Source organism: Megascapheus bottae, chromosome 11, assembly GCF_031878675.1.
Source record: "Megascapheus bottae isolate mThoBot1 chromosome 11, mThoBot2.hap1, whole genome shotgun sequence".
In the NCBI taxonomy this organism is placed as follows: domain Eukaryota; kingdom Metazoa; phylum Chordata; class Mammalia; order Rodentia; family Geomyidae; genus Megascapheus; species Megascapheus bottae.
This window is the reverse complement of record NC_143519.1, coordinates 33,598,549-33,624,121: the sequence shown is the minus strand read 5'-3', so window position 1 is coordinate 33,624,121 and position 25,573 is coordinate 33,598,549. Positions and strand designations below refer to the sequence as shown.

The following is a 25,573-nucleotide window of genomic DNA, read 5'->3' as shown; positions in this document are numbered from 1 at the left end:
AGTAAGCTAAAAGACTTTAAGAGAATATATAAAGATACTAAACAAATATCGAAAGCAGAGTAAGAAATGCAGAAATAAGGGAAAACATAAAAAGATCACTTCAGAAATGAAAACTAAAGAAGGAACACAAGGATAAACATACTAATGACACAAGAGATTAGAGATACACACAGCAAAAGTTTTTCCAGCAGAATGAAAAAGATAAAGTCACTTTGGATGAAGTAGCACATTGAAGATAGACAAAAACTTACATAGAGTTAAAAAAAATCTCTAAACTGAAAAACAAAAGCAAAGCAAGACTACATTTTATACACTTTAGGAAAAAAAAATCAAAGATTTTTAAAAGTATACCATGGAAGAGCACACTGCACATTTCAGATAAAATAGTTGCCTGAAATGAATAAAAATTAGTCACCACAGACTTTAACAGCAGTACTATCATGCTTTGTGCTAGAAGAAAATAGTATAATTTACTTAAAATTCTTGGAGGAAAAAAATTTATGAAGGAGACTTTATTTTGATTACTGACTTTCAACAGTTAGGAAGGTTCTTTAGCTCACTGAAGTTTTAAAACTAGGCATATGCTTTACCAGGGAGCAACTTTATTGTTTCAAGCATCCTTCTCCAAAACTGAACATGTTCATCTCTCATATAAGTGGCACTTCTTCTGATAATTTCTACAAGAGTTCAAGTATCATAGAAAGTCTATGTAAACCACTTAAATGTGCACTTTGATGTTATACACAGGCAAATCAGCTTTGAACTCACAATGTATTAAATAAAGCTTTCATTAGTAAATGGTCACCCATCTTGTCATTCACTTTTGTTAAACTGACATTTCACTAAGGGACATATGGTGAGGAGGCTCATCTTCCATAACCAAATAGTTCTCATTCTTGGCTTCATGCAAAAATCCCTGGAGAGCTTCACTCAATACTAATACCAGGTCCCATCCTGGTTATTAAATATCCCCCCGCATTGTTAAATGGGACAGCCTGAACAGCGACACAGGTAAAGCTCCCAGATGATTCTAATTGATATCAATGTTAAGAACTATTGTTCCTGGCCAATATTTCCCCTCCTCAATCAACTTTCTTCTTTGCTCACTGAAGGATCACTGTACATAGAACTTTTCTTTCAGATCTGTTCATTCTCTGAAGTTTCATTCATAAGGATATTGTCTCATCATGTTTATTCACAGACTAATTGCATGCCCTCTTGCTGAAACTTTCAATAGTATCACAATTTCAGTGATCAGCAGACATGAGATTAAATATGACCACAGCAAAATGACTTAGATCATCAAACAATTCAATAACCTAAGATGAAAATAACATTAGATGACCTCTAATACCAGCAATTGATAATAAGTCTCATTGGGCAATTCAGTTTCTAAAGTTCAGCAATTAGGAAAGAAAAAAAAAATGTTTTCTGTATCTGGTGAGCCTTTGAAAAAACTGTAATAAAGGCATCTTAACCTACTTAAAATATTCTTTTTTTTTTAAATCAAAACAGTTTATTTGGTTCTGGGACCTGGAAAAATAAGTTTTTCAAATGTCCTTTTCTCCTTTTATTTTTTTTTTTCTGATTGTCTACGTGAGACTTTTTTTTTATTTTTTATTTTTTGCCAGTCCTGGACTTGGTCTCAGGGCCTGAGCCTTGTCCTTAGGTTTTCTTAAGGTGAGAGCTCTACCACTTGATCCAGAGCACCATTTCTGACATTTTTTCTTATACGTGGTACCAAGGAATCGAACCCAGGTCTTTGTACATGCTAGGCAAGCACTCTACCACTAGGCCAAACTCCTGGCTAAAATATTCTTAAAAGACAAAAATTTACCTCTCCCTACCCCTCCCTATCATCTTGAGGAAAAAAAGACAAAAAATTCACATTTCTAATTTGAGCCTAATATAATTTCTCATATATACATATATATATATGTATATATGAGAGAGGTTGATTTGGTATCTCTCTTACCTAAGAAAAAGTACAATGCAAACAGCACAAAGACTATAAACATGTCACTGGCAATGTCCTGTAACTTTTCATAACCAAGGTAGATGAGTTTAAGCTCTTGGAATATAGTATTAATTGTATACAAATAAAACCTATCCTGCAGAAGAAGAATAGCAATTAAAGTGCCAGATAAGTTATTAGGAGACACCCTTCATAAAAAATTGTTTTGTAGCCCTGGGGCTCTGAAATTTTCTCATATTCAGCAAGCTAGACCTGGAAATCAACAAGCAAAAGATCAAAAGCAAGGGCATTGCTGCTTTTATATACTTCCAATAAAACCCCCAATTTTTACTATTATTATTTACAGACTTAATTTTAATTAGAGCTTAAGATGTGGTTCAGGCAGTAACATAACCTCCTACCAACTAGCTTGGAAGGCTCTAAGTTCAAACCCAGTACTGGGAGGAAAAATCTTAACCTGCAATATAAAGAAAAATAACCCATGTTAACTTGAACAATATGTGAAGAATATGTGAAGCTTTTACTTTTATACATTCTTAGTGATTAAAATTCAAACCTCTTGAACAAAAAGTGAGAGAAAACAAAAAGATATTGATATATCTATATCTGACAATGTTTTCTACTACTATACTTGAAACTGAACTTTAAGCAAGGAAAATCGTCCCACTATTACAATATTAATAAATCAAAAATGCTAAAATAAATCAATTCTACATTACCCATCTGGAAAAAAGATAAACTGAGTATGAAGAATATTATATTATTCTTTTGGGGTAAGAGCTAACTAGGAAATACTGCCAAATGTCATATACCCCCATATACAACAACATCATGCCTTCATAAACTTAAACCAGTGATACCACAAGGCCTCTAAAAACCCTCTCCAATACTATATTACACATATTCACCTATTCACAAATATACAGGAATACCTCCACACATACCAAAGCCTCTGTAATCCTAGTATTACAAATTTGACACAGATTCAGTCATTTCATCAAAAGGTTTAAAAAAAATGTGCTGGTTTCTGGGTCCCTTTTAAAGTTAGATTGTGTACTTAATATTTCAATATCATCTCTTACTTTTTGAAATTCAGGCAAGGATTAGAGAGATACTTAACGAAAGCCTTAAACAATGAAGTTAAAAAATGCAACTCTGACAAATGTGTGGAAGCCCTTGTAATCAGGTAGAAATCAGCTTCACTAGTGATAAAAATAGATAGATAGATAGATAGATAGATAGATAGATAGATAGATAGATAGATAGATAGATAAAGTAAATCGGAAGCATAATTCCATGTAGCACACAAACTTCCAGAAGCATTTATGAAAGAGGAACTGGACTGGGTCTCTTTAGGAAGGGAAAAAAGCAAACATAAATAGAAATTAGTGTGAGATTTATGCCTTTCTTGTTAGGTTACAACCAACCTAAAGGACCTCGCCATTGCAGCTGTGTTTATGCACCAAGGACAGAATAGGGGAGGGGGCTTTTAGCTAGATACATACGTTTTGAAGAGAAAGTTTAAAAGTGTTTCACTAGACATGATGGTCCAACCAAAAAATGATCACTTGCTCACAGGATGCAGTCATAATCCATCTGTATATTTTTATCATCTTAATAAAAACAAATTGGAGGGTGGGGGTCAACTACTACAGCACTGATGAGCAAATGTTCAACTCTGAGGAAAGGTTCTTGGAGATGTAATATAGCATTATAGCATGTAGCATAAAACAAATGTTCTTTAGAATTCCCTTTAAAGGTTACCCTCTTCTCCATCCATACATCCATCCCTACAAAGAGCTAGACCGTCTAGTTTAAGGTTCTCATTTACTAGCTCTCATACCTGGCCTCTTCAACTGCCTTCCTGACTCCCTTAGTTCCTCTTCCTCTTCAAGATCTTCCATGCCTTTCACAGGTCTGATTTCACTTTTCTGATTTGGGCCTCTCATGCCTTATTCAGATTCATAGGTCGCAGATTAACATAAAAATCTTAACTATGGAGAAGCAAATAGAAGACTACCTTCTGACAGAAAGGCATAGTGTGTATTTTATTTTTGCTTGTCTTAGATGATGGGGAAAGAAAAAAGATCTCATTGATCTATATCCTATTTTAAATGAAAAAGCCTTTTAAGACATTCTTTAACTGTATAACATCTTTGTCAAGAAAAATTCCAGTGTGTGGGAACTGTGCAACCCCCCCTCGCTCCACCCTCTACCCCCTCATTCCACTCATGACAGCCAGTTCCAACAGCCATTAACTGAACAAGAGTCTCATACTCTCCAGGTACAGAATCAAGCAAAAAATAGACTATACTCATTTTTTAGTTCAGATCATTGTTGTAGACTTCCTTGATTAGTTGGCGCTCTATCATTTGAGTCCAGATTTCCTCTGACTATTTTGCAAATTGAGTCTAATGGACTTTTCTGCTCAATAGATTCCCAACCTTCATCCTCAGGATCTCATCCTCCTGAATAGCTAGATTTATAGGCATGAGCCACCATTCTTGGCTTATAATCTTTATGAAAGACATTTTCTCTAACTCACTTCTAAATATCTGAAGCAAGTCATTTTCCCATCTATAGGATAGGTCTGGAAACCATAATTTGTAAGATAAATTAGAATTATAAACATCCCATATAGAAAAACATGCATGGAGATGGAATATTATCCATTTGTATTAGTCAAAAACGTACTCACTCCCTTATATATGTAACTGTAACCCCTCTACACATCATTCTGACAATTAAATTGAATTTTTAAAAAAAGATTCAAAAGCAGATCGTGGCTCATGCTTGCAATCATAGCTACTCAGGAGGCCGAGCTAGGAGGATAGTAGTTTGAAGCCAGCTTAGGCAATGACTGTGAGTCTTACCTGTAATTAACCAGAACTGTAGCTATGGCTCAAAGTGGTACAGCAAAAAAGCTCAAGGACAACACTCTCATCCGGAGTGTAAAAAAAAAGAGAAAAGAAAAGAAAAAGAAAAAAAAACATACAGCAACCTAGACTCAATAGTAATATGCATCATCTCCCTTAACGGAATTACTTCGAGACTGTGCTTTGGGGCAGAATTGCAGCTATACCAAGCCAAGCTCTACAACCCACAACTTCCTTAACTGGCCAATACAGTCAACATAGCCCTCGACTCAGAAACCATAAAGAACCCAAGGCAACCATCTCAGAAGCCCCACAACGGAACTTCCCACCAAATCATCCTGAACAAACCTGAATGACACACCCAGGCCCTAGGAAGTTAGAAAAAAATAATGCTAGTATAATATATGTCTCTAACATGACACTAACAACAAAATTCTAATTATCTGGCTTAACTGCAGATTCAATTTTACTATTTATTTAGCCAACTAAAAAATTTACTGAAGTCTTAGAAATAAACCAGTTTGATAATTTTTTTTGTTCTCCTAAATTAAAAAAGTAACCCACTTAGGCCTATGTTGATCTGAACACCTATGCAGCACTTTTAAATTAATTGCAGATATAAGTTGTGCTTCGAAGAAAAATCATCTTTAAAAGTCAAGTATGATATACACTCCTGTAATCCTATCACTTAGGAAGCTGAGACAAAAGGATCACAGGTTTAAAGCTACTGAGCAAGATGCTGTCTTTAAAAAACAAACAAAAAAAAATACATGTATCTGACATACACTCCCCATACCTGCTACAAAACAATCTATGAAATTGGATTTGGTTTGTCAGTACTCTTGAAAACAGTCTGACAACATTCTATGCCCTAGAATTTATTGTGTTTCTCCTTTCAGAACAGAAAACAGTAACTGGTCAGTTTAAACTTTCTATACTGCTAACCATGTGCCAAACTACCCAGAACCCTATTAGGAAAAGCCATGATCCTCCACAGGCTAATTAAATGAGTCAATGCTGTAATAACACTTTTGATAACTAATATACTTCAATCCTGATAATTTAAGTGTCTAATTTGGTAAATACCAAACATCGTCCAAAATGATGAAAGGATTATAAAGTTTAAAAATCAGTAAACATAAAGTCAAATAAACTCACTATAACCAAGTTCAAAAAGGGTTGTTTTCTCATTTAAGTCTGTATATTATCTCAAATTTCAGAGTTTAAAGTGTCAGTTTTCTAAAATAGTCTAACAGATATAACCAAATCTAAATGATGTGATTATATTTAGTAACTGAATACTTGTTAGAGTTAATATTTCTAACAAAGTAGCATCCTTTAGCTACTTCATGTAAAGTAGTTTTCTATCTCCAGTTGGGAGTTTGGCCTAGTGGTAGAGTGCTTGCCTAGCATGCATGAAGATTCAGGTTCAATTCCTTGGTACCACATACATAGAAAAAAATAAGAAAACGGTGCTGTGGCTCAAGTGGAAGAGCTCTAGCCTTGAGAAAAGTCCAAGGACAGTGCTCAGGGCCTGAATTCAAGCTCCAAGACTGGCAAAAAAATAAAAATAAAATCCTCAAGTTTAAAAAAAAACAGTTTCCCATTCCCACTTAATCTTTTGCACACCATATTTCACATGCTTTCACATATGTGTTAATGTACTTCATATGCACCCACTGCGTTCTAGAGAACACAGTGCTAGACTTCCTTGGTGTCCATGTTAAGTGCCTAGAACAATAGTTGACATACACTTAGTAAAACATGTTGAATAAGCAAATATCTTCAAAATTTGAACTCAACAACCAGTTAATTTGTATTTTTAGTAATGTATTTTGTCCTATACTCTTTAATTCTTACTACCACTAACAATTCTTACTACCACCACTAACACAGTGGCAACTATGTTTATAATGTTAAGCTCTAATAATGGAACAGACAATTTAACTTAACGCTGACCAAATGTCTAGGATGTAGGAATCTCTTATTAGGGAAAAGAAAACTCAATAGCAGAAAGGTATAATATGATGCACAAGACTAATAAACAGATCTAAGTCATACCAGCTCAGACTCATAAAACCCCAGTCCAATCTCTGATATCTACCTGTCATTTGAGGCAACTGAAATTAGTATCAGAATCACAATAGCAGAAAATAAGGACAATCTACACAAAGAGCTAGAAAATGCATAGTACTCACTGTGTTTTCCACAACTGAGTCAGGCTGCCAAAATATCTCATGTTTAAAAATTAAACATGACTTTCCAAAAGAAATACCTCAGAGTCACTGACTGGTTTACTAAACAAATGCAGTTAAAGTATAAATAAATTATGCTCTTAAAACCTGGCTGTATGTTGAAGTGAAAACAGAATGAGTTAAGCTACTCTTTTTTTCTAATCCCAACCTTATATAATATTCAGCCAAACTCATTTTCTATTGTCTTCATCACTGGCTTCCATTTTATATTTTTCATTCATACTTATTCACAACTTATATATGACTACCCAAGTTAATGTGTTGGTTCGTGAAATAACTGCAACTAATTTTGTGTGTCAGTTATGTTTTCTTGGGTATACAGTCATTATTTCTGCCCACAAAATTCATATTTCCCTGGAAAACTGGCAGCCACGTGGAGGCTCCATGCTCCCTTCAATACCAACACTCATGATTTGTCACAGGACATTTCTATCCACAGGAAAATTTACATTAAACATATACCCATTATGTGTCCTAATGTTAGGCAGATAGAGAAAAATCAGTCTCATTTTTCCATATAAATACTATCTATGCAAGTGTCATGAGAAATCAGTAAGCATCTTAATTCACTAACAAGAAAAGTCCTCAGAGGACACTACAGTGCTTCTTAACAATGGGAGTGCTACAAACAAGCAGTTTAAATATTAAGATGAGAAATATTTTTTAAGCAAATTTATTGTAATTCTTGGGTCTTTAAATTATACATTCAAAAATCCCTCTGATTACAGTTGCAAACACACCTACCACTTTAATAGACAAATGTATTGTCTTCCGCACTACAACCTGTTTCAGCAGTATTTTTTCAACCTGACAATTTTACTTACTGTCTTAGAAGCGGTATTAATGTACTGCATCACCATTTCTTTTTTGATACTGAAGTCCTTTTCCCGCAATGGTGCCTTTTTATCTTCATTTAAATTCATATCTTCCTGGAAAACACAATTAAAATGCCTGATTTTAGAATCTTAGAAGAGCTGCAGTTCCCCATGTACTGTGAACAGAAAAAAAAAATCAATAATTTGGGCTGAAAGCAGCATTCATTAATTGTTTTGGAATGATTTATGTGAAGCTCTGCCTGGAGCAAAGACAGTAAGGGACAGCCTATTGAAACCCAAAAGGAAGTATTCTATATCTTTTTAACAGGTAAAATGCTTGCCAGTAAGGCTTTAAATTCACAGCAGGCTACTAAAATTATATTCACATCTCTATAGATAATTAGACAGTTGCAAATTTCTGCCTTTCCTGAGGTCATTAGGATTCATTACTCCAGTATTTATTTTACAACAGCTGCATCAGAAGTTATCTTGTACTGTTTAGAAAGAGCTACAGTGTGTCCCATAAAAATTTAAAAAGTAAGCCACCATCTTCCAAATTCTGATAGTTTCAAACATGTAACACTGTCAAAACACCAAATACTACAACTTGAAAAGGGGTGGAGAGAGGGAAAGTGGTAGAAAAACATGAGAAGGGGTAACAATGCTCAAGAAGTAATGTACTGCCAGGTGATAACTGCTCACGCCTATAATTCTAGCTACTCAGCAGGCTGAGATCTGAGGATCAGTTCAAAGTTAGCCCAGGCACAAAAGTCTGTGAGAGTCATGTCTCCAATTAACCCCCAAAAACCCTGAATGGCACTGTGACTCAAATGGTAGAGTGATAGCCCTGAGCTAGGATTGCAGGCATGAGTCATCAAGCCCAGCAAGAATCTTAGATCTTGCTATAGAATTTTGACTGAAAATATCAGAAAGGTAGATCAACATATGAATGGAAAATATCTGGTCACATAAAATACAATCTCCAGGAAATAGAAATAAAAATTTTTCCTTGACTTGTTCATTGGGAAAGTAAGAGGGGACACAGAAAAGGACGGTCAAATGGTGAACAAATGAAGCAGTGGTAAACACTAGATACTATGCTGAAAAAAATTATATGACTTGTAGGCAGGGACAGGAAAGAAAAACTAAGAGACACAAAGGAAGGAGTCACACTGCCCAAAAAGAAATGTACTATTACCTGAATTATTAAATAGTAACCCTTCTGTACATCACCTTTATAATAACAATGAAAAAGTGGAGGGAAGATTATCTAAAACTAAATAAAAGAAAAATCTTCTTTCTATTGGATAGATGAGGACACAGAACCCAACAAACCAAAAACATACTGGCTTCTACTACTGTTCTTAGGCATCCTAACTCTAATCTAATCTGATAAAATAATGCTGGCACAAAATAAATATTTTGCACATTATGTTTGGCAAACCAAAAAAGGAAAAAAATGTGAGCATATATATGTAAATAGTGCAGACTAGGAGCAATCAAGCAGAGAACAGCAAACAGGGAGTGAGCATTTTTCCGACTGAATGGCAAACGTTAAATTCAATATTTTCATTCACGAATGTGGATTTTACAAGACAGCATGCTCATTAAATTTACATACATCAAGTTGAATGGAATAGTTAACACCAGGGAAAGTCAAATTAAGTTTGAAATGATTGACTATTTACAGAATTAGGCAAATAAATACGAAAAGAAGGTTGAAGATGGTCAGGTGCTAAGGAACTCAGCCAGAAAAAAAACACATTAAAGCCAGACAAACGTATGACAAGTGTTACAAATGTAGATTAGGAAAAACAGTATTATAATTGATCTAAACATTCAAATGAATCAATAAGCAAAATATAAGATAAAAACTGCAAACACACCAATAACAAAACCTTATTATTTCATAAGTCAATAATCATCTGATTTCAATAATATGCTATGTTTTTGGTTTGTAAAGCCAAGATAATTTTCTTGGTTACCATCTCTGTTTTGCTAATATTACATGGGCACAACCACAAATTGTTAAAAAGGCCCACAACAACCCCCTACTTCTATCTTGAGACTTCAAAACTCAACATTCGTAAGAACAGTTTCATCCATATTTCTTTGAAAAATGCAATTCTATTCTTAACCACATTTGAAATTCTTTCATACTAAACAATGATCAATATACTTGTTGGGAATCAGGTACAAGTACTTTCTTCTATTATGGCTGCATTTTAGGCCATTATATAGGTTCACTAATAGTGCATACTAAATGAATCATATCTACTTTGGCAGTTCAAAAATTTTTATTTTATATCAAATTTGAATATAATGAGAGAACTGAAAGGTACATACTACAACAACCTTGAACTTATGGTTATATCAAGGTGTCAATAACTATACTAAAGTTAAAATATATAAAAAGCTTACTGTCTCATAGTTTCATAACAATCTTTTCAGATAAATATAGCTAAAAAGGATGATATGCTTTTGTTTTCTCAATAGTTGGGTTAAATTTTCATTACATCCACCTTTTTCTGTATAATCTCAACTAAAATAAACAGAAAGGAACATGGCTAAGTCAGTAGAACAATAACCAGAAAAAAAAGACATATGCCTAGAGATTTACAAAGAACTGATATGCACAATTATTTGATTAGATTGTCTACAATGTAAATTATCTTAACTAAAAAATGAATTTCCTTAAGAATGGCTGAAAGACACATGAAGAAATGTTCCACATCTCTGGCCATAAAAGAAATGCAAATCAAAACATCTTTAAGATTCCACCTCACTCCAGTTAGAATGGCGATTATCAAGGCATCTAATAACGAATACTGGCAGGAAGGTGGTCAGAAATGATTACTACTACACTTTTGGTGTGAATGTAAACTTTTTCACCCCCTCTGGAAAGCAGTATGGTAGTTCCTCAAAAGATTAAAAGACAAAGCTCCCCTATGAACCAGCAATCTCACTCCTTGCCATTTACCCAAATGTTCAAAAAGAAGAGCATACTAAACTTATTAGCACAACAGTGTTCACTGCAGCATTGTTTACTATAGCTGACACATGAAACCAACCCAGATGCCCCTCAGTAGATGAATGGATCAAGAAGATGTGGTATTTATACACATGGAATGGAATTATATGCTGCCATCAGAAAGAATGACATCACCCCATTCGTAAGGAAATGGAAAAACTTGGAAAAAAAAATCCTATTAAGTGAAGTAAGCTAGACCCAAAGAAACATAAGCTCCATGGTTTCCCTCATTTGTAATAATAAGTATGTGTGTCTAGGATTTTACTACTAGCAGGGGAGCACAATAGCTCAAATGCTATGTGCATATGGCCATATAGGATGAGGCTAAGCAAAATGAACTCCAGGATATTGAAATAAGACTATCTTTGTGGTTGTTGTTTTTAAGGTACTATGTGACGTTGTCTCTTTTCTCTTTTTTTCCCTACAGTTTATCATCAGTTGTTGCTGTATCTCACTTTGGTACCTGGTAAATTATATGCACATTTATTTATTTGAAATAGAGAAGGGAAGGAGAAAAACAAGATAATTGGGGGGGTGGGGGGAAGGAAAGTGGGAGAAAAGCATGGGAAAGGGTATCATTGCTCAAAAAGGAATGTACCCACTACCTGATAAATGTAACTATATTCCATCTACACATCACCTCGACAATAAAAATGAAAAAAAAATGAGTTTCCTAAGTTGACAATGAACCATAGAACTTTGGGAAGAGAGGGTTTGTGATGGAAAAAAAAAAAAAAAACTAGGAGAAAATGAGGGACGAGGTTACACTGTCCAAAAAGAAATGTACTCAATATCTGACTCACGTAACTGTATAACACCTTTACAATGAAAATGTATAGTAATAAAAATAAAAAGTGAGGGCCAGGAGCGTGGCCTCACCAGTGTTAGCATGTTTGCCAAGCATGCATGAAGCCCTGGGTTCAATCCCTTAGTACTACATAAACAGAAAAAGCCAGAAGTAGTACTGTGGCTCAAGGGTAGAGCACTAGCAAGGGCCGTGCCCAAGCTCTCAGTTCAAGCGCCAGGACTGGCACAACAAATAAATCAATTAATTAAATTAAAAATGAATTTCAATTTATACTAACTCTAGTATCAAATAACATGAGGAAAAAATAATCATTGCCTTTTCTTATGTACTACAAATTTGAGAAGACAAGAAATAAGAAGGTTGATTTGTTAGGAAATGGAAAGATTTAGAAAAAATCATATTAAGTGAAGTAAGCCAGTCTCAAAGGAACTTAGGCTCAATGGTTTCCCTCATTCGTCATATTCAGTAGAAACCTTGTGCTCTACTAACAGAGATCTGCAATAGAGCAAAACCTTGATACATAAGGCCATATAGTATGAAGCTAATTGAAAGGACCTCCAGGATATTGAAATAAAAGCCACATAACGAATGATTGTTGTCCTTAATGTACTATGTTATCTTTCATCTCCTTTGCTGTTCCTTGGGTATCTCATATTGTTATAGTATCTCACTTTGTTATCTGATATATTGAATTTATTTGTATTTGGTTATTTGAAATTTGATAGGGAAGGGGGGAAAACCAAGACGGGGGGGTGGGTGGTGGGGGGGGAGGGTAATGGGTACCAAGACATGTGAAAGGATATCAATGTATGTGAATTAATGCACCTTCTATCTGGCAAATATCATGTAACCCTTTTATTAATTACAATAAAAAATTATTAAAAAAAAGAAATAAGAAGGTTGAAAGAAATCAGAATGTAACACTGATTAGCGTATATTTTATCTATAAAATGCTTTGTTAAATGTCAACCCTTTTGTACAATTACTTAAAGATAATAATAAAAAAGAAATGAGACAAATATACAAAATGTGGCACAAGTGTAATTTGTTTTAGAATATAACCTTGGTGCCAATATTCAAGCCACAGTTGCCTGACTAGTGGTTAAATAGTCACAGATAACTGTTACATAATTCTACCAGTAAGAACACTGACATTGATTCATTTATTTGCTATTTAATTTTTCCAGATGAATAAACATTTCCTCATAAATTACCTCAAGAATAAAACAATCATATCTTAAAATTAAAAGACTGACTTTCCTACAGAAGAAAATGACATTGAAAAAAACAGGTATGTTCAGTTGTATGATAATGTGCCTATAATGCACCTCACAAGAGCAGGCTTAAGTATAGTGTTTGTCCTTTCAAAATTTCTCTCTAGACATTGTATGGTGCTACAAACTGCTTTCAGGCAAAATCCACTGCTTCTGATTCATTTATTTTTTCACTTATCTGGATCTAGAAGAAACAACTGCACACTGACATTATCCCTGTGACAAGAAAACCCATGAATCAACTGGACAATGGACTTATATTATTCCGCATCCTTCTGCCTCTTCCTCCTATTTGGATCACTACTTGGATTGCTCTTAAACCACCTTTTCCTAATGTTTTCATTTCTACCCAACAGAAAAGGTGACAACTAATAGATTAAACAAAGCATTCTCACAGAATCTTTCACACTTTATCTGGTCCACTCTAAATGCAAGTTTCCATTTATGAAGAAAAAAATGCTCATGATATATTAAAGTAATTTCTGTAAATAGTATTAAAACAACTACTGATAGAAAAATACATTCAGGGGCCAGGAGTTTGGCCTAGTGGTAGAGTGCTTGCCTAGCATGCAAGAAGACCCAGGTTTGATTCCTTGGTACCATATACATAGAAAAAAAAAAGCCGGAAGTGGTGCTGAGGCTCAAGTGGTAGAGCTCTAGCCTTGAAAAAACACAAGGACAGTGCTTAGGCCCTGAGCTCAAGCCCAGGACAAGAAAGAAAAGAAAAGAAAGAAAAGAAAGAAAAGAAAAGAAAAGAAAAGAAAAGAAAAGAAAAGAAAAGAAGGAAGGAAGAAAGGAAAGGAAAGGAAAGGAAAGGAAAGGAAAGGAAAGGAAAGGAAAGGAAAGGAAAGGAAAGGAAAGGAAAGGAAAGGAAAGGAAAGGAAAGGAAAGAAAGGAGGGAAGGAGGGAGGGAGGGAGGGAGGGAGGGAGGGAGGGAGGGAGGGAGGGAGGGAGGGAGGGAGGGAGGGAGGGAGGGAGGGAGGGAAGAAAGGAGGGAGGGAAGAAAGGAAGGAAGGAAGGAAGGAAGGAAGAAAGAAAGAAAGAAAGAAAGAAAGAAAGAAAGAAAGAAAGAAAGAAAGAAAGAAAGAAAGAAAGAAAAACACATTCGTCAGCAAACACTTTCAGAACAACACAGAAGGGTCTTGGTTGGTTTTCATGGAAGTGACCAGTTATTTATATATTCGTAGACAGTGAATTATATACTCCATAAAATAGGCATTCATTTAGCTAACCAAAAGAATAGTTGTGAATAAATTCTTCACACCAAAAATTAAGGAAAAGGTATAAATAATTGTTTTATTAAAAAAATAAGCAACAAGAAGTAGCAAGCTGGATTCTCCTCCCACTAACAATACTAAGCAATATCAAGTAGCTGTGGTTGTACACATAGTTCACTTTTAGCTCTTTTTTCATCATCTGAAACTTAATTTTCTCTTAAGTAAAAATGACTATGCTTCTATATGGGCTATAATGCTCAGAAAAACAAAGACATTAATCCTATAGATAATGATTTATATAATTTAATTGCTTAATCATGGTGTTCACCAAAATGAAAAGGCAAAAATCAACACATTCAATAAAATACTAGCAGATATGCACCATGTGTGCCATGAGGCACTTTGAGTGAAAAAGTGAGGCTAAACGTTTACAATCCAACATAGATTAATGAGACCTAATAAATCAACAAATAAAATGAATGTAATTTATATAATCATTCATAACTAATAATGAAAACTATATCTAGCTTAAAGAATATCTAGCTTAAAGAATAAAAATGAACAAAATCAAGCCTATATCCTATGAGAAGACAGATCTAGTGAGGGCCAACCCAAATGAATTTAAGTGAAATACAAAAACGAAAAACAAAAAGCCTCTCCTTAACATTTCAGAATCAGAGAAGTTATCAATGCTGTTTCCTAGGCTATCAGAAAGCACAGACCCAAAATTGGTCAGTCTGGTCTCAATTTTGCAAGCAGACTAAGATTTTTTGGAAGATGAAATATGTACTTGTTTGGGACACAGAGAAATTTTCAGCAAAGAAGAGCTTCTAGCTCTATTCATGCAGGTTAATTTTAAATTACATTTGAAATAAAATAACATCTGAAGTTCTAAAAAAAAATCAAGTTACCTCATAACCTTGTATTACATGAAATTGCTCTACACAAAGGAAGGTATATATACAAAATGGGGAAACAAATTATTAAAAGATTTTAAAATAGAAGATCTCCGTACTGTATACATAGAAAATAAAATAAAATCTACAAAAACCAATGAGAATTCAGTAAACTTACTGGATACCAAAGTCAATAAGCAAGATTATTTTATTAACAATGATGCTAATGTTTTGTTTTGTTTGTGCCAGTTCTGGGGTTTGAATTCAGAGATTCAGAGCGTGTGTGGTGTCCCTGAGCTTTTTTTGTTTGTTTGTTTGTTTGTTTGCCAGTCCTGAGACTTGAATTAAGGTCTTTCTCAGCCACTTGAGCCACAGCACCACTTTCAGCTTTTTCTGTGTATGTGGTACCGAGGAATCCAACCTGAGCCTTCATGCATACTAGGCAAGCACTCTACTAGGCCAAACTCCCAGCCAGGTTCCCCCCCAAATCCCCACCCCAGTTTTGGCCTTGGCCTAACCATTGTCACTGAGCCTCTTTGTGTTCAAAGCTAGAGCTCTACCATTTGTGTCACAGCTCCACTTCTGGTTTTTAAATAGTTTCTTAGAGATGAGAGTCACATAGGGTCCTTTCTGCCTGGGCTGGTTTAGATCTGTGATGCTCAGACCAGGCCTCCTAAGTAGGTAGGATTACAGGCATGAGTCATTAGTGTCTAGCTATTAATGTGTTAAAGATATTGCATACGTAGTGGCAAAAAACTCAGGAATAACAAAAAAGAAAAATGTAAGACTTTTAGTGAGAAAGTTACAAAATTTTACAATTTAATAAGAAATTCAGGAGCTAGGAGTTTGGCCTAGTGGGAAAGTGCATGCCTAGCATGCACAAAGACCCAGGTTCAATTCCATATATAGAAAAAGCCAGAAGTAGGTGCTGTGACTCAAGTGGTAGAGCTCCAGCCTTGAGAAAGCCCAAGGATAGTGTTCATGCCATGAGTCCAAGCCCCAGGACTGACAAAAAAAAAAAAAAAAAAAAAAAAAAAAAGAATAAGAAATTCAAATAAAGACTTTGAAGTATAATATATATGTATATATATATATATATACATACAATGTTGACATGGGAAAAATACCGTATGCATGAATGGGTATTTAGCATGTATTTAAGGTATACAGTACCTAACAGGTTTTAAATCTAATATTTTTTTATTGCTGAGGTAATGTATAGAAGGGTTACAATTACATTCGCCAGGTGTAGATACATTACTTCTCACACATTGATACCCCTGCTCATGTTTTCGTCCCAATTTCCCACCTTCCACGCTCTCCCAATCAGCTTGGTTTCCCCACTTTCCTTTCCTACTTCAAAGAAACAAATAAACATATAGACAATATACCAGGTAACAGAGTTAGATACAGTAACAATATGAGACTAACCAAAAGGCAAAAAAAGAGAAATAACATAGTTCATTAAGAACAACAATTACACAAGATAAAGCTCTTGTTTCCATATCCTAAAGATCCTTTGATTTAGTCTCATCCTATATGACCTTATGTATCTAGGTTTTGTGCTATTGCAATCCTCTACTAGGAGAGTCCTACATGTGTACTAATTATTACAAATGAGGGAAACCATTGAGCCTATGTTCCTTTGGGTCTGGCTTACTTCACTTAATATGCAAATCTAATATTTTTTTTAAAAGCCAAGGTCTAAGAATGCCAGGGTAATGCTGAATAACATAGTCTTTGATAATGAGTTTATTACATAAGTATAATAATTAAGACAATAGATCTAAATACAGTGTTAGAAAAACAGACTAATGGGCTCAGAAACAAACCTAAACATGTTTATAAGCATTGCAAATTAAGGAAAACAATGTACTCCAACCTTCATAATAAATTTTAAGACATAATTCTAATATCTTTAGATGTAAATAAAAAAATAGATTATATAAGAGCAAAGGTCATCTTTAGTATACATAAAGTTGCTCACATCAAAAAAAAGTTCACATGGTCATAAATGAACCTTACATTTCTATTTATTTTTCTGTACTTCAAACCCCACTCCAAGTGAAAAAGACTGAGACAAAATTTGCAATACACACAAGTACACAGTAAATTGTTAATCATGTATGACAAAATTCCACAATTCAATATACTGATGACATTTTTAAAATGAACAAATAATACAAACAGGAAATTTACCAAAGAGCCATTAAGTGAAGCATGAAAAATTATGTTCAGTTACCCTTAGTGATCATGGATGGGAAAAGTCCATTAAAGTACGAGGTATCCTATTTCCATCCTAAACATTTGACAATTTCAACTATTATAAAAACCAGTACAAACTAAAGAAACTTATGGAAATTAACCAGCCTAGGACCTTAAAGCTATTCATAAAATGAGGTGAAGAGAAATAAGAATTATTCACAACCAAGTAATTTAAGAACATATCAATGAAATACAGTACATGATTCTGGACGGATGACTGGCCACAACTGAAGAGTGTGTAAAGAGTAACTGGTATATAATGATCAATGTGGGCTGGGAGTTTGGCCTAGTGGTTAAAGTGCTTGCCTAGCATGCATGAAGACCCGGGTTCAATTCCTTGGTACCACATATAGAAAAAAAAAAAAAAAAAAAAAGCCAGAAGTGGTGCTGAGGCTCAAGTGGTAGAGCTCTAGCCTTGAGAAAGTCCCAAGGACTTGAGGCCCTGAACTCAAGCCCAGGACTGGCAAAAATAAATAAATAAATAAATAAAATAAAATGATCAATGTATTAATTCTCTAGTTTTAGTAGCTATGTTACAATTCTATTAGATGATGACCTTATTTGTAGTAAATACACACTCAAGTTTTTAGAGAGTTATAAGGTACTGATTTATTCAGTAACTTAGCATCAATTCTAAGTAAAAAGGGTTTTCTGCGCTGGCTGCACAAGAAAAGGTTTTTTCAATGCATGACAATGAGAACTATCAAACCAACATTATTGCTCACCTCTAGGAAGAAAGAGGAAAGAATGGTATTTGAAGTATAACTGAAGTACACAAAGAACTTCAATTACAGCTATGATGGCATTTGTTATATTACTTTCTATACTTGTGATATGCTTGAAGTACTTTATAATTCTCAAAATATTTCTGAATATAATTTTATATTAGAGACACAGATTTTTTTCAAAACAAACATAAATGTCCTCAGTATTATCTGCATTGCTGTCCCTCACTAAAATGCCAAAAATATATTAATATATACACATATATATTATAGCCAGTTGCCTAAATTCATAATGCCAGGAGAGACTTCAAACACATGCATAAAAAATGATGGTAGCATTTTACAAATATGTTTCTCCTATATTACAATAAAGTCTGATAAATATCTTCCCAGGAAATGATTACAGAATCACTATTCAGATATAAGTATGTGGAGCAATTTTATTAGATCATTTTTCCACACTTAACCACAATTCTGGACAAGGATTCCAGAATTTCATTTCTGTCAGAATGACTCTGATTATCATGGGCACTCATTGAATGCCTGATAATGGTGGCAGCCTAACAGATGACCTTTCTTGCATAGTTTTCAGGCTCTCAATAGACAATAAAAGAGAAAATGAGAAAAGGGATAAATGCATTGAAAAAAAATCTCCAACTCATTAATGTTTCTGTTATTGGGAAGACTATGAAATAAAGCTATTCTCCATTTAATCTTAGGATCTAAGAGTGAAGGAAAAGATAATATCTTAGAAATTTTCTGAGGGCTGAGAGCTCACACCTGTAATTTCTAGTACTTAACAAACTGAGATTGGGAGGATCTTGTTGCCAGGACAGCCTTGGAAAAATAACTAATGTCAAAAAGAACAAGAGGTATTGCTCAATAGTAGAGCACTCCTGACTAACAAGGATAATGCCCACAAAGTTCAAATTCCAATATGACCACAGAAGAAAAATCTTAATCATTAAGCAGTCTCACCCACAGACATTTGTTTGAGATTATAAGAAATACTTCAGAGTCAGGCACCGGTGGCTCACGCCTGTAATCCTAGCTACTCAGGAGGCTGAGCTCTGGGGATCTTGGTTAAAAGCTAGCCCAGGCACGAAAGTCCAAGAGACTCTTATCACCAATTAACAACCAGAAAACCAGAACTGGTGTTGTAACTCAAGTGGTAGAGCGACAGCCTTAAGCTGAAGTGTTCAGGGACAGCACTCAGGTCCAGAGTTCAAGCCCCACAGCCAATAAATAAATAAAAACTCCTTAAAAATTCACACTGATATCCTGGCCGTCCTTTGGTTATCTCATATTGTTACAATATTTCACCTGGTTATCTGATTATTGTATATATTCGTATTTGGTTACTTGAAGTCAGATAGGGAAGGGAGGAAAACAAGATGAGTGGTGGGGGTGGGGGAAGGGAAATGGGGACCAAGACATGAGAAAGGGTATCAATGTATGTAAAGTAATGTACCTTCTATCTGGTGAATATAATGTAACCCTTCTATTAATTACAATAAAAAATATATGAAAAAAATTCGCACTGAACAGTTGTGAGAGGCCAGTTAACTGTAACTAACTCTAGAGGAATATGAGAAAATAGGAAAGATTTATGTTTGCAGTAAGACATAGTATTAGTAAGAATTCTCAAACAGAGGAATGGAGAGATGAATAGAAGCCACTGCTCCAGTCTAATAAATATACCAAAATCTTGTGGAGAATATAATCAGAACCAATAAGGACAACAGCAATGTATTTGTTATCAAGCAGAACCTAGATTTCAGTATGGGCTTCCCAGACAGAGAACTGAAAAAGTAGGCATTTATTATTGCTATTTGATGTGTTCAGTTTCTGATACAATAGCATCTATCATCTTTTACAGAACTGGACTATAGCTGTTCTATAGAAGATTTAGGAAGGTATCAGAGTGTAAGAGTTAGTCTGCAACATGGAAGGTCTCCATCCTGCCTGCCTGAAGTACACAGAAATACTAGGTATATGAAGACAATTCAGGAGGATGCTACACAGAGGAAACAAAAGATAGAAGAGGAAAAACGGAAACAACTAGATAGGATGAAAATCAAGAAGGAGATATGAGATATGCCAGCAAGAGGAAATGTGCCACCATGTCCCACATTGCAAAGAAGATCTGATTATTAAAAAGTCATTTATAGCCAGACACTGGTGGCTTATGACTATAATCCTAGTTGCTGAGGCTAAGATCTGAGGATTATGGTTCAAAACCAGCCTGGGCAGGAAAGTATATGACACTTTTACCTCCGGAAGAAAAGCTGTGGTTCAAGGTGATAAGGCACTAGCCTTCAGCAAAAAAAGCTCAGGAATGGCATCTAGGCCCTGAGTACAAGCCCTACAACTGACTGATTAAATAAATAAATGGCAATTTATAGTTTTATCTGCAACAAAGTTGTAAAACATATAAACTACTGGTACAAACAACAAAAGGAAACAGCCAGAGTAAACTACACTTTATAGAAGGCAGGATTCAGAGATGTCAAAAGAAAAGGTACAATACATGAATAAAACATGGATCTCAGAGAACATTCAGGCCTGAGCCATCTAAAAAGTACTGCATGCAAAAGGTAATGAAATGGGACTCTCCTGGAAAACAGTGTCAGGCAAAGGAGAACAGTGACATGAGAATTACAGGTAAGAGTATGGAGAAGCAGGATTGTAACACCAGAGCCATGAAGTATCAGCGTTCGTCTGCCAAAATGGCCCACAAAAACAGACCACTGTCCTAATCCCTGGATCCCATTAATATGTTATATAATATAGCTAAAGGGGCTGTACAGATATAATTAAAGTGATGGACCATAAAACAAAAAATCTTCTTAATTATCTGGTTGAGCTTCTTCTATGAGCCCTTAAAAGCAGAGAACTTCTTCCTATAGATGAAGACAGAAGACCTGCATATCAGGAGACAGAAGATTAATCCTGAGACGCAGGATCACAGATCCTGCCTGTAAAAACAAACAGCAGGCCCAGCTTATATTCAGCAAGGTCACAGTCCCACAATTGCAGGGTCTGATTCGGCCAATAAACTTAATGAATTTGGAAAAAATACTTCATAAAGCCGCCACTAAAATCCTGGCCAACTACCACTGACTTTGGCCTTAGACCTAAACCTCCAGAACTAGAGCCAATCCAGATTTTCAATCTCACAACTCTAATTTATTTAAGTTCTTTTAAACCCATCTATCTACAGTGATTTCTTACACTATATTCTTGGAATATATTTCTTCTTACAAGTTCTTCAAAAATATATTGGAGACTAATCTAACACCCTATATACAGTACCAAGGGCAGGCTACACACACCTTAGGCCAGCAGGTATTTCCTCTATTCAATCCTGGAGGTGACAAATTCAATCTAGAAAGGAAGAAAGAAAATCAGGAAAGGAAACAGAGCCAAAGTACTCCCACCACAAAAGCCTCAACTGCAAACTAAAAATACAGCAAGCTCACAAGACGTAAAGAAAGAAGTGTTCTTTGGATGCTATTAAGTTGTCTACATTAGGATAGAGATTTTATTTGAAGGTAACAGGAAAGCCGTGAGCCTGCTTGGGGTCAAAAAGAAATAAGAGGACTGGTTTAAATAGAGAACAACTAAAATAAATCAATGAAGTTTACCCCATGCTCATCTTATTTACCTTATTCAAAAGTAGACATATCTATAAAACATACAAAAGAAACTGCCACAAAAACAAACTGCAGAAATCAACATTATATAAATAAGGACCAATAAAACTATTTCTTATATATAAGATTCAAGTGGAAATCAAGATGGGCTTTAAGATAAAAGTACAACAAAAACAAACAAGAAAGAAAATTCTTAAGAAAAAGATAACTAAAAAAGTTATGACTACTTTAGGAAAATACATGGAAGCTAGAATATTACAGATACGAAGTAATTCAATTTCTTAAGTAAAATGAGTAAAAATGTTGAAGTACGACACTGTTCTTTGCATTCATTAAGTAATCAAGTAAGCACAACCTTTCAAAAAGACTACCCTTAAGAACGGAAAAGAGATGCTGTTCAGAACAAAGCGTTTACTACATGGAAAAATCAAATACTTTTGGTAACTGGTAAATAAGAATAATCATTTGTGGGCCGGGAGTTTGGCCTAGGGGTTAAAGTGCTTGCCTAGCATGCATGAAGACCCAGGTTCGATTCCTCGGTGCCACATACATAGAAAAAAGCCGGAAGTGGTGCTGAGGCTCAAGTGGCAGAGCTCTAGCCTTGAGAAAGTCCAAGGACAGTGCTCAGGCCCTGAGCTTAAGCCCAGGACTGGCAAAAAAAAAAAAAAAAAAAAAAAGAATAATTATTTGTAAAACTGCACAATATCAAAACAAAAACCAGAAATACAGTTTTTAAATAGTATGAAATCTCTGATGAAACAAATGACAAAAGCTAAGGATGGCTGGTAACTGAATTTCTTTTTGAAGTTGCACATGCTAGGCAAGTACTGCCCAGATAGGCTATAATCCCCTTGTTTTTTTAAGATAGACTCCATAGATAACTCGAAGTGGTCTTAAACCACTATGTAGCCTTCGCTGACCTTAAATTGCCAAGTAAACTAAAATTTCATAATTGATTTGGCCTAATTAAAATGGCATCCTGTAATCATTTCAAACATGCCTACATCCATCTGTTCTGATAGTATAACTGATATCTTTCCTCCACCTCCTCTAAGAGTAACAAAATAACAGAATAAACTACATTCAGTACTCACCAGGTAATTGTCCTTTTAAATACTTGCAATTAAAAACAAACGATCTCCACAAACATTAAAGACCATAGGCTACTTACTCAGATGGCACGCAAACTAACGATTTTTAGAAAGTTCAAGTAAACGTACATGGCCCCACATACAGTGCATGCAGGAGAATTCTCATACACAGTGCACACAAGGGAGTCTTCTCATACAAGCTCCACCGACAGTAGCAAAGACCAGCAAGAAGAGGTAAAGTTTTCTTTGTTCTTGGCTAAAATTATAGAAGCTCCTGGTATCAAGGGTAAAACAATAACATGTATAGCTAACAAAACAAAATTAGAATCTCATTAAGAGGTGGTATAACTAAACAACATAGTGAGACCCCTTCTCAAAAACAGGAAACAAGCCAGGCGCAGCTGCTCATGTCAGTCATCCTAGGTACTCAGGAGGATGAGATCTGAGGATCATGGTTTAAAGCCAGCCCAGGCACTACACTCCATGAGAGTATTATCTCCAATTAACCACTAGAAAACAGAAAGTAGCACTCTGGCCCAAGGGGTAGGGCAATAGCATTGAGCTGAAGAGCTCAGGGATAGCAGCCAGGCACAGAGTCCAAACTCTACAATCAGCAACAAAGAAGAAGAAGAAAGAAGAAGAAAGAAGAAGAAAGAAGGAGAAGACGAAGAAGGAGAAGGAGAAGAAGGAGAAAGATGCTACACCCACTCCAGTGGAGTCTGTGCAGCATGGAGCAGAAAGAGCTTGAATGGCTGCCAGTCCTGAGGTTCGCACCAGTGGTGATCAGGCCTCCTGGAGGTCCCTGGCAGAGACCGGGACATATGTGTGGAATGCTCATAATGCTGGGTGCTGGGATTCTTTTATCACTCTTTTCATTTCTGATAGTTGATGGTATGGCAGTAATATTCTGTGCCAGCTACTGGCCTAAACAATTGATTGAGCGACTAGATGTTCCAGGAACTAAAAGTGCATGCCCGGCTACTCTGGCGCAAGACACATCCACAGCAGCCTTGATGACCTCAATGCATTCTATTAATAATAAGACAGAATTAGAAACTAAAACAGAAAATATGATCTTTGAATTAGTAATAAATGTTAGTTTGCCTGAATATGCCTTTAATGCGTTTGCATTACTTGTGTAAATGTTGCAAGTACATAATGAATCATATGGGAAAGGATTAGAAGGGCTAGAGCACCGTGGTGTGCTCTAACTGAAAAGCAACAATGGATTCTTAGGTTTAAGGTTTTACAATTCCTGGCACAGGGTAATAATTACTGACTCAGAAACAAAATCATAGGAAGAACTAGAATGGAACAGATGGTAAACAAAACTAATATTGATTAATGCCAAGGCGGATGATGCCTAACCACAATGTCTGACATATTAACCATAACTCCTTAGAAGGGAGGGAGAAGTTTCTTTTCTACTCAGAAAAATGTACCCTGTAACCATTCTTAAACATGATTGTAATCTTTTGACCTTATGCCAACTGAAAGAAAATGCTCCTACTTTGACTGTATATAATCTCACATTCAACAAGTAAAACTTCGCAGCAGACTTCAAACCTCCCTTGCGTTTGTGTCTGTCTGTCATCGCCGAATCCATTCCTGACCTGTGAATCCAGACTTGGTCTCCCCGCACTCCCGCTGAGTCGGTCTGCGGCAGAAAGAGAAGAAGGAGAAGAAGGAAAAGAAGAAGAAGGAAGGAGAAGGAAGAAGGAGAAGGAAGAAGGAGAAGGAAGGAGGAAGAGGAGGAGGAGGGGGAAGGGGAGGAGGAGGAGGAGGGAGAGGGGGACGAGGAAGAGGAAGAGGAGGAGGACGAGGAGGAAGAAAAAGAAGAAGAAGAAGAAGAAGAAGAAGAAGAAGAAGAAGAAGAAGAAGAAGAAGAAGAAGAAGAAAGAAGAAGAGGAGAAAGAAAGAGAGAGAGAGAGAGAAAGGAAGGAAGGAAGGAAGGAAGGAAGGAAGGAAGGAAGGAAGGAAGGAAGGAAGGAAGGAAGGAAGAGAGTGAGAGAGAGGGAGGTAGGGAGGGAGGGAGGAGGAGAAGGAGGAAGGAAGGAAGGAAGGAAGGAAGGAAGGAAGGAAGGAAGGAAGGAAGGAAGGAAGGACGAACGAACGAACTGAAAACTTTACAAGAAGGAATAGGAGATACATTAGGCCTCCTTGGCACAGGTCGAAACTTTCTATTTAATAAGGACCAAGTAACACAACAATCAGAGAAAGGCTAGATAAGTGGGACTGCATTAAACTGCAGAGCTTCTGTAAGGCAAAGGACATAGCTAGTAAATTAATTAAGAAGCCTACAGAATGGGAGAAGATCTTCACTAACCATACAACGGACAAAGGCTTCATATCTAAAATACATCAACAGCTCAAAAAATTGAATCACTCCAAAATTAATCTCCAAAGAAACAACCATCCCATTAAAAGATGGGCCAAAGACTTAAAGAGAGTTTTCTCTGAAGAATAAATAAAAATGGCCTATAGACACATGAAGAAATAAGAAATGCAAATCAAAACAACTCTAAGATTCTACGTCACTCCAGTTAGAATGGCCAGGATCAAAAAATCTAATAACAACAGATGCTGGAGGGGATATGGCCAAGAAGGATCACTACTACACTGTTGGTGGGAGCGCAAACTCATTCAACCACTATGGAAAGCAGTTTGGTAGTTCCTCAAAAGACTAAAC

At 35.7% G+C, this 25,573-nt stretch overlaps 1 protein-coding gene across 3 annotated transcripts in view; it reads right to left on the bottom strand.

The window, feature by feature from the left end:
• The window catches only part of Diaph3 (diaphanous related formin 3), a 440,087-nt gene that overhangs the window by 365,048 nt on the left and 49,466 nt on the right, over positions 1-25,573 (bottom strand). For 2 of the 3 annotated variants that reach the window (XR_016537097.1, XM_090342066.1), the window contains one exon: positions 7,931-8,035. Coding sequence is in view for 2 of the 3 variants with exons in the window: in XM_090342066.1 (XP_090198192.1) it covers positions 7,931-8,035 (105 nt within the window). In the remaining variant the exon portion in view is untranslated. Of the gene's footprint in view, positions 1-7,930; positions 8,036-21,472; positions 21,525-25,573 lie in introns of all 3 variants that reach the window. The other variant, XM_090342064.1, reaches the window with a different exon arrangement.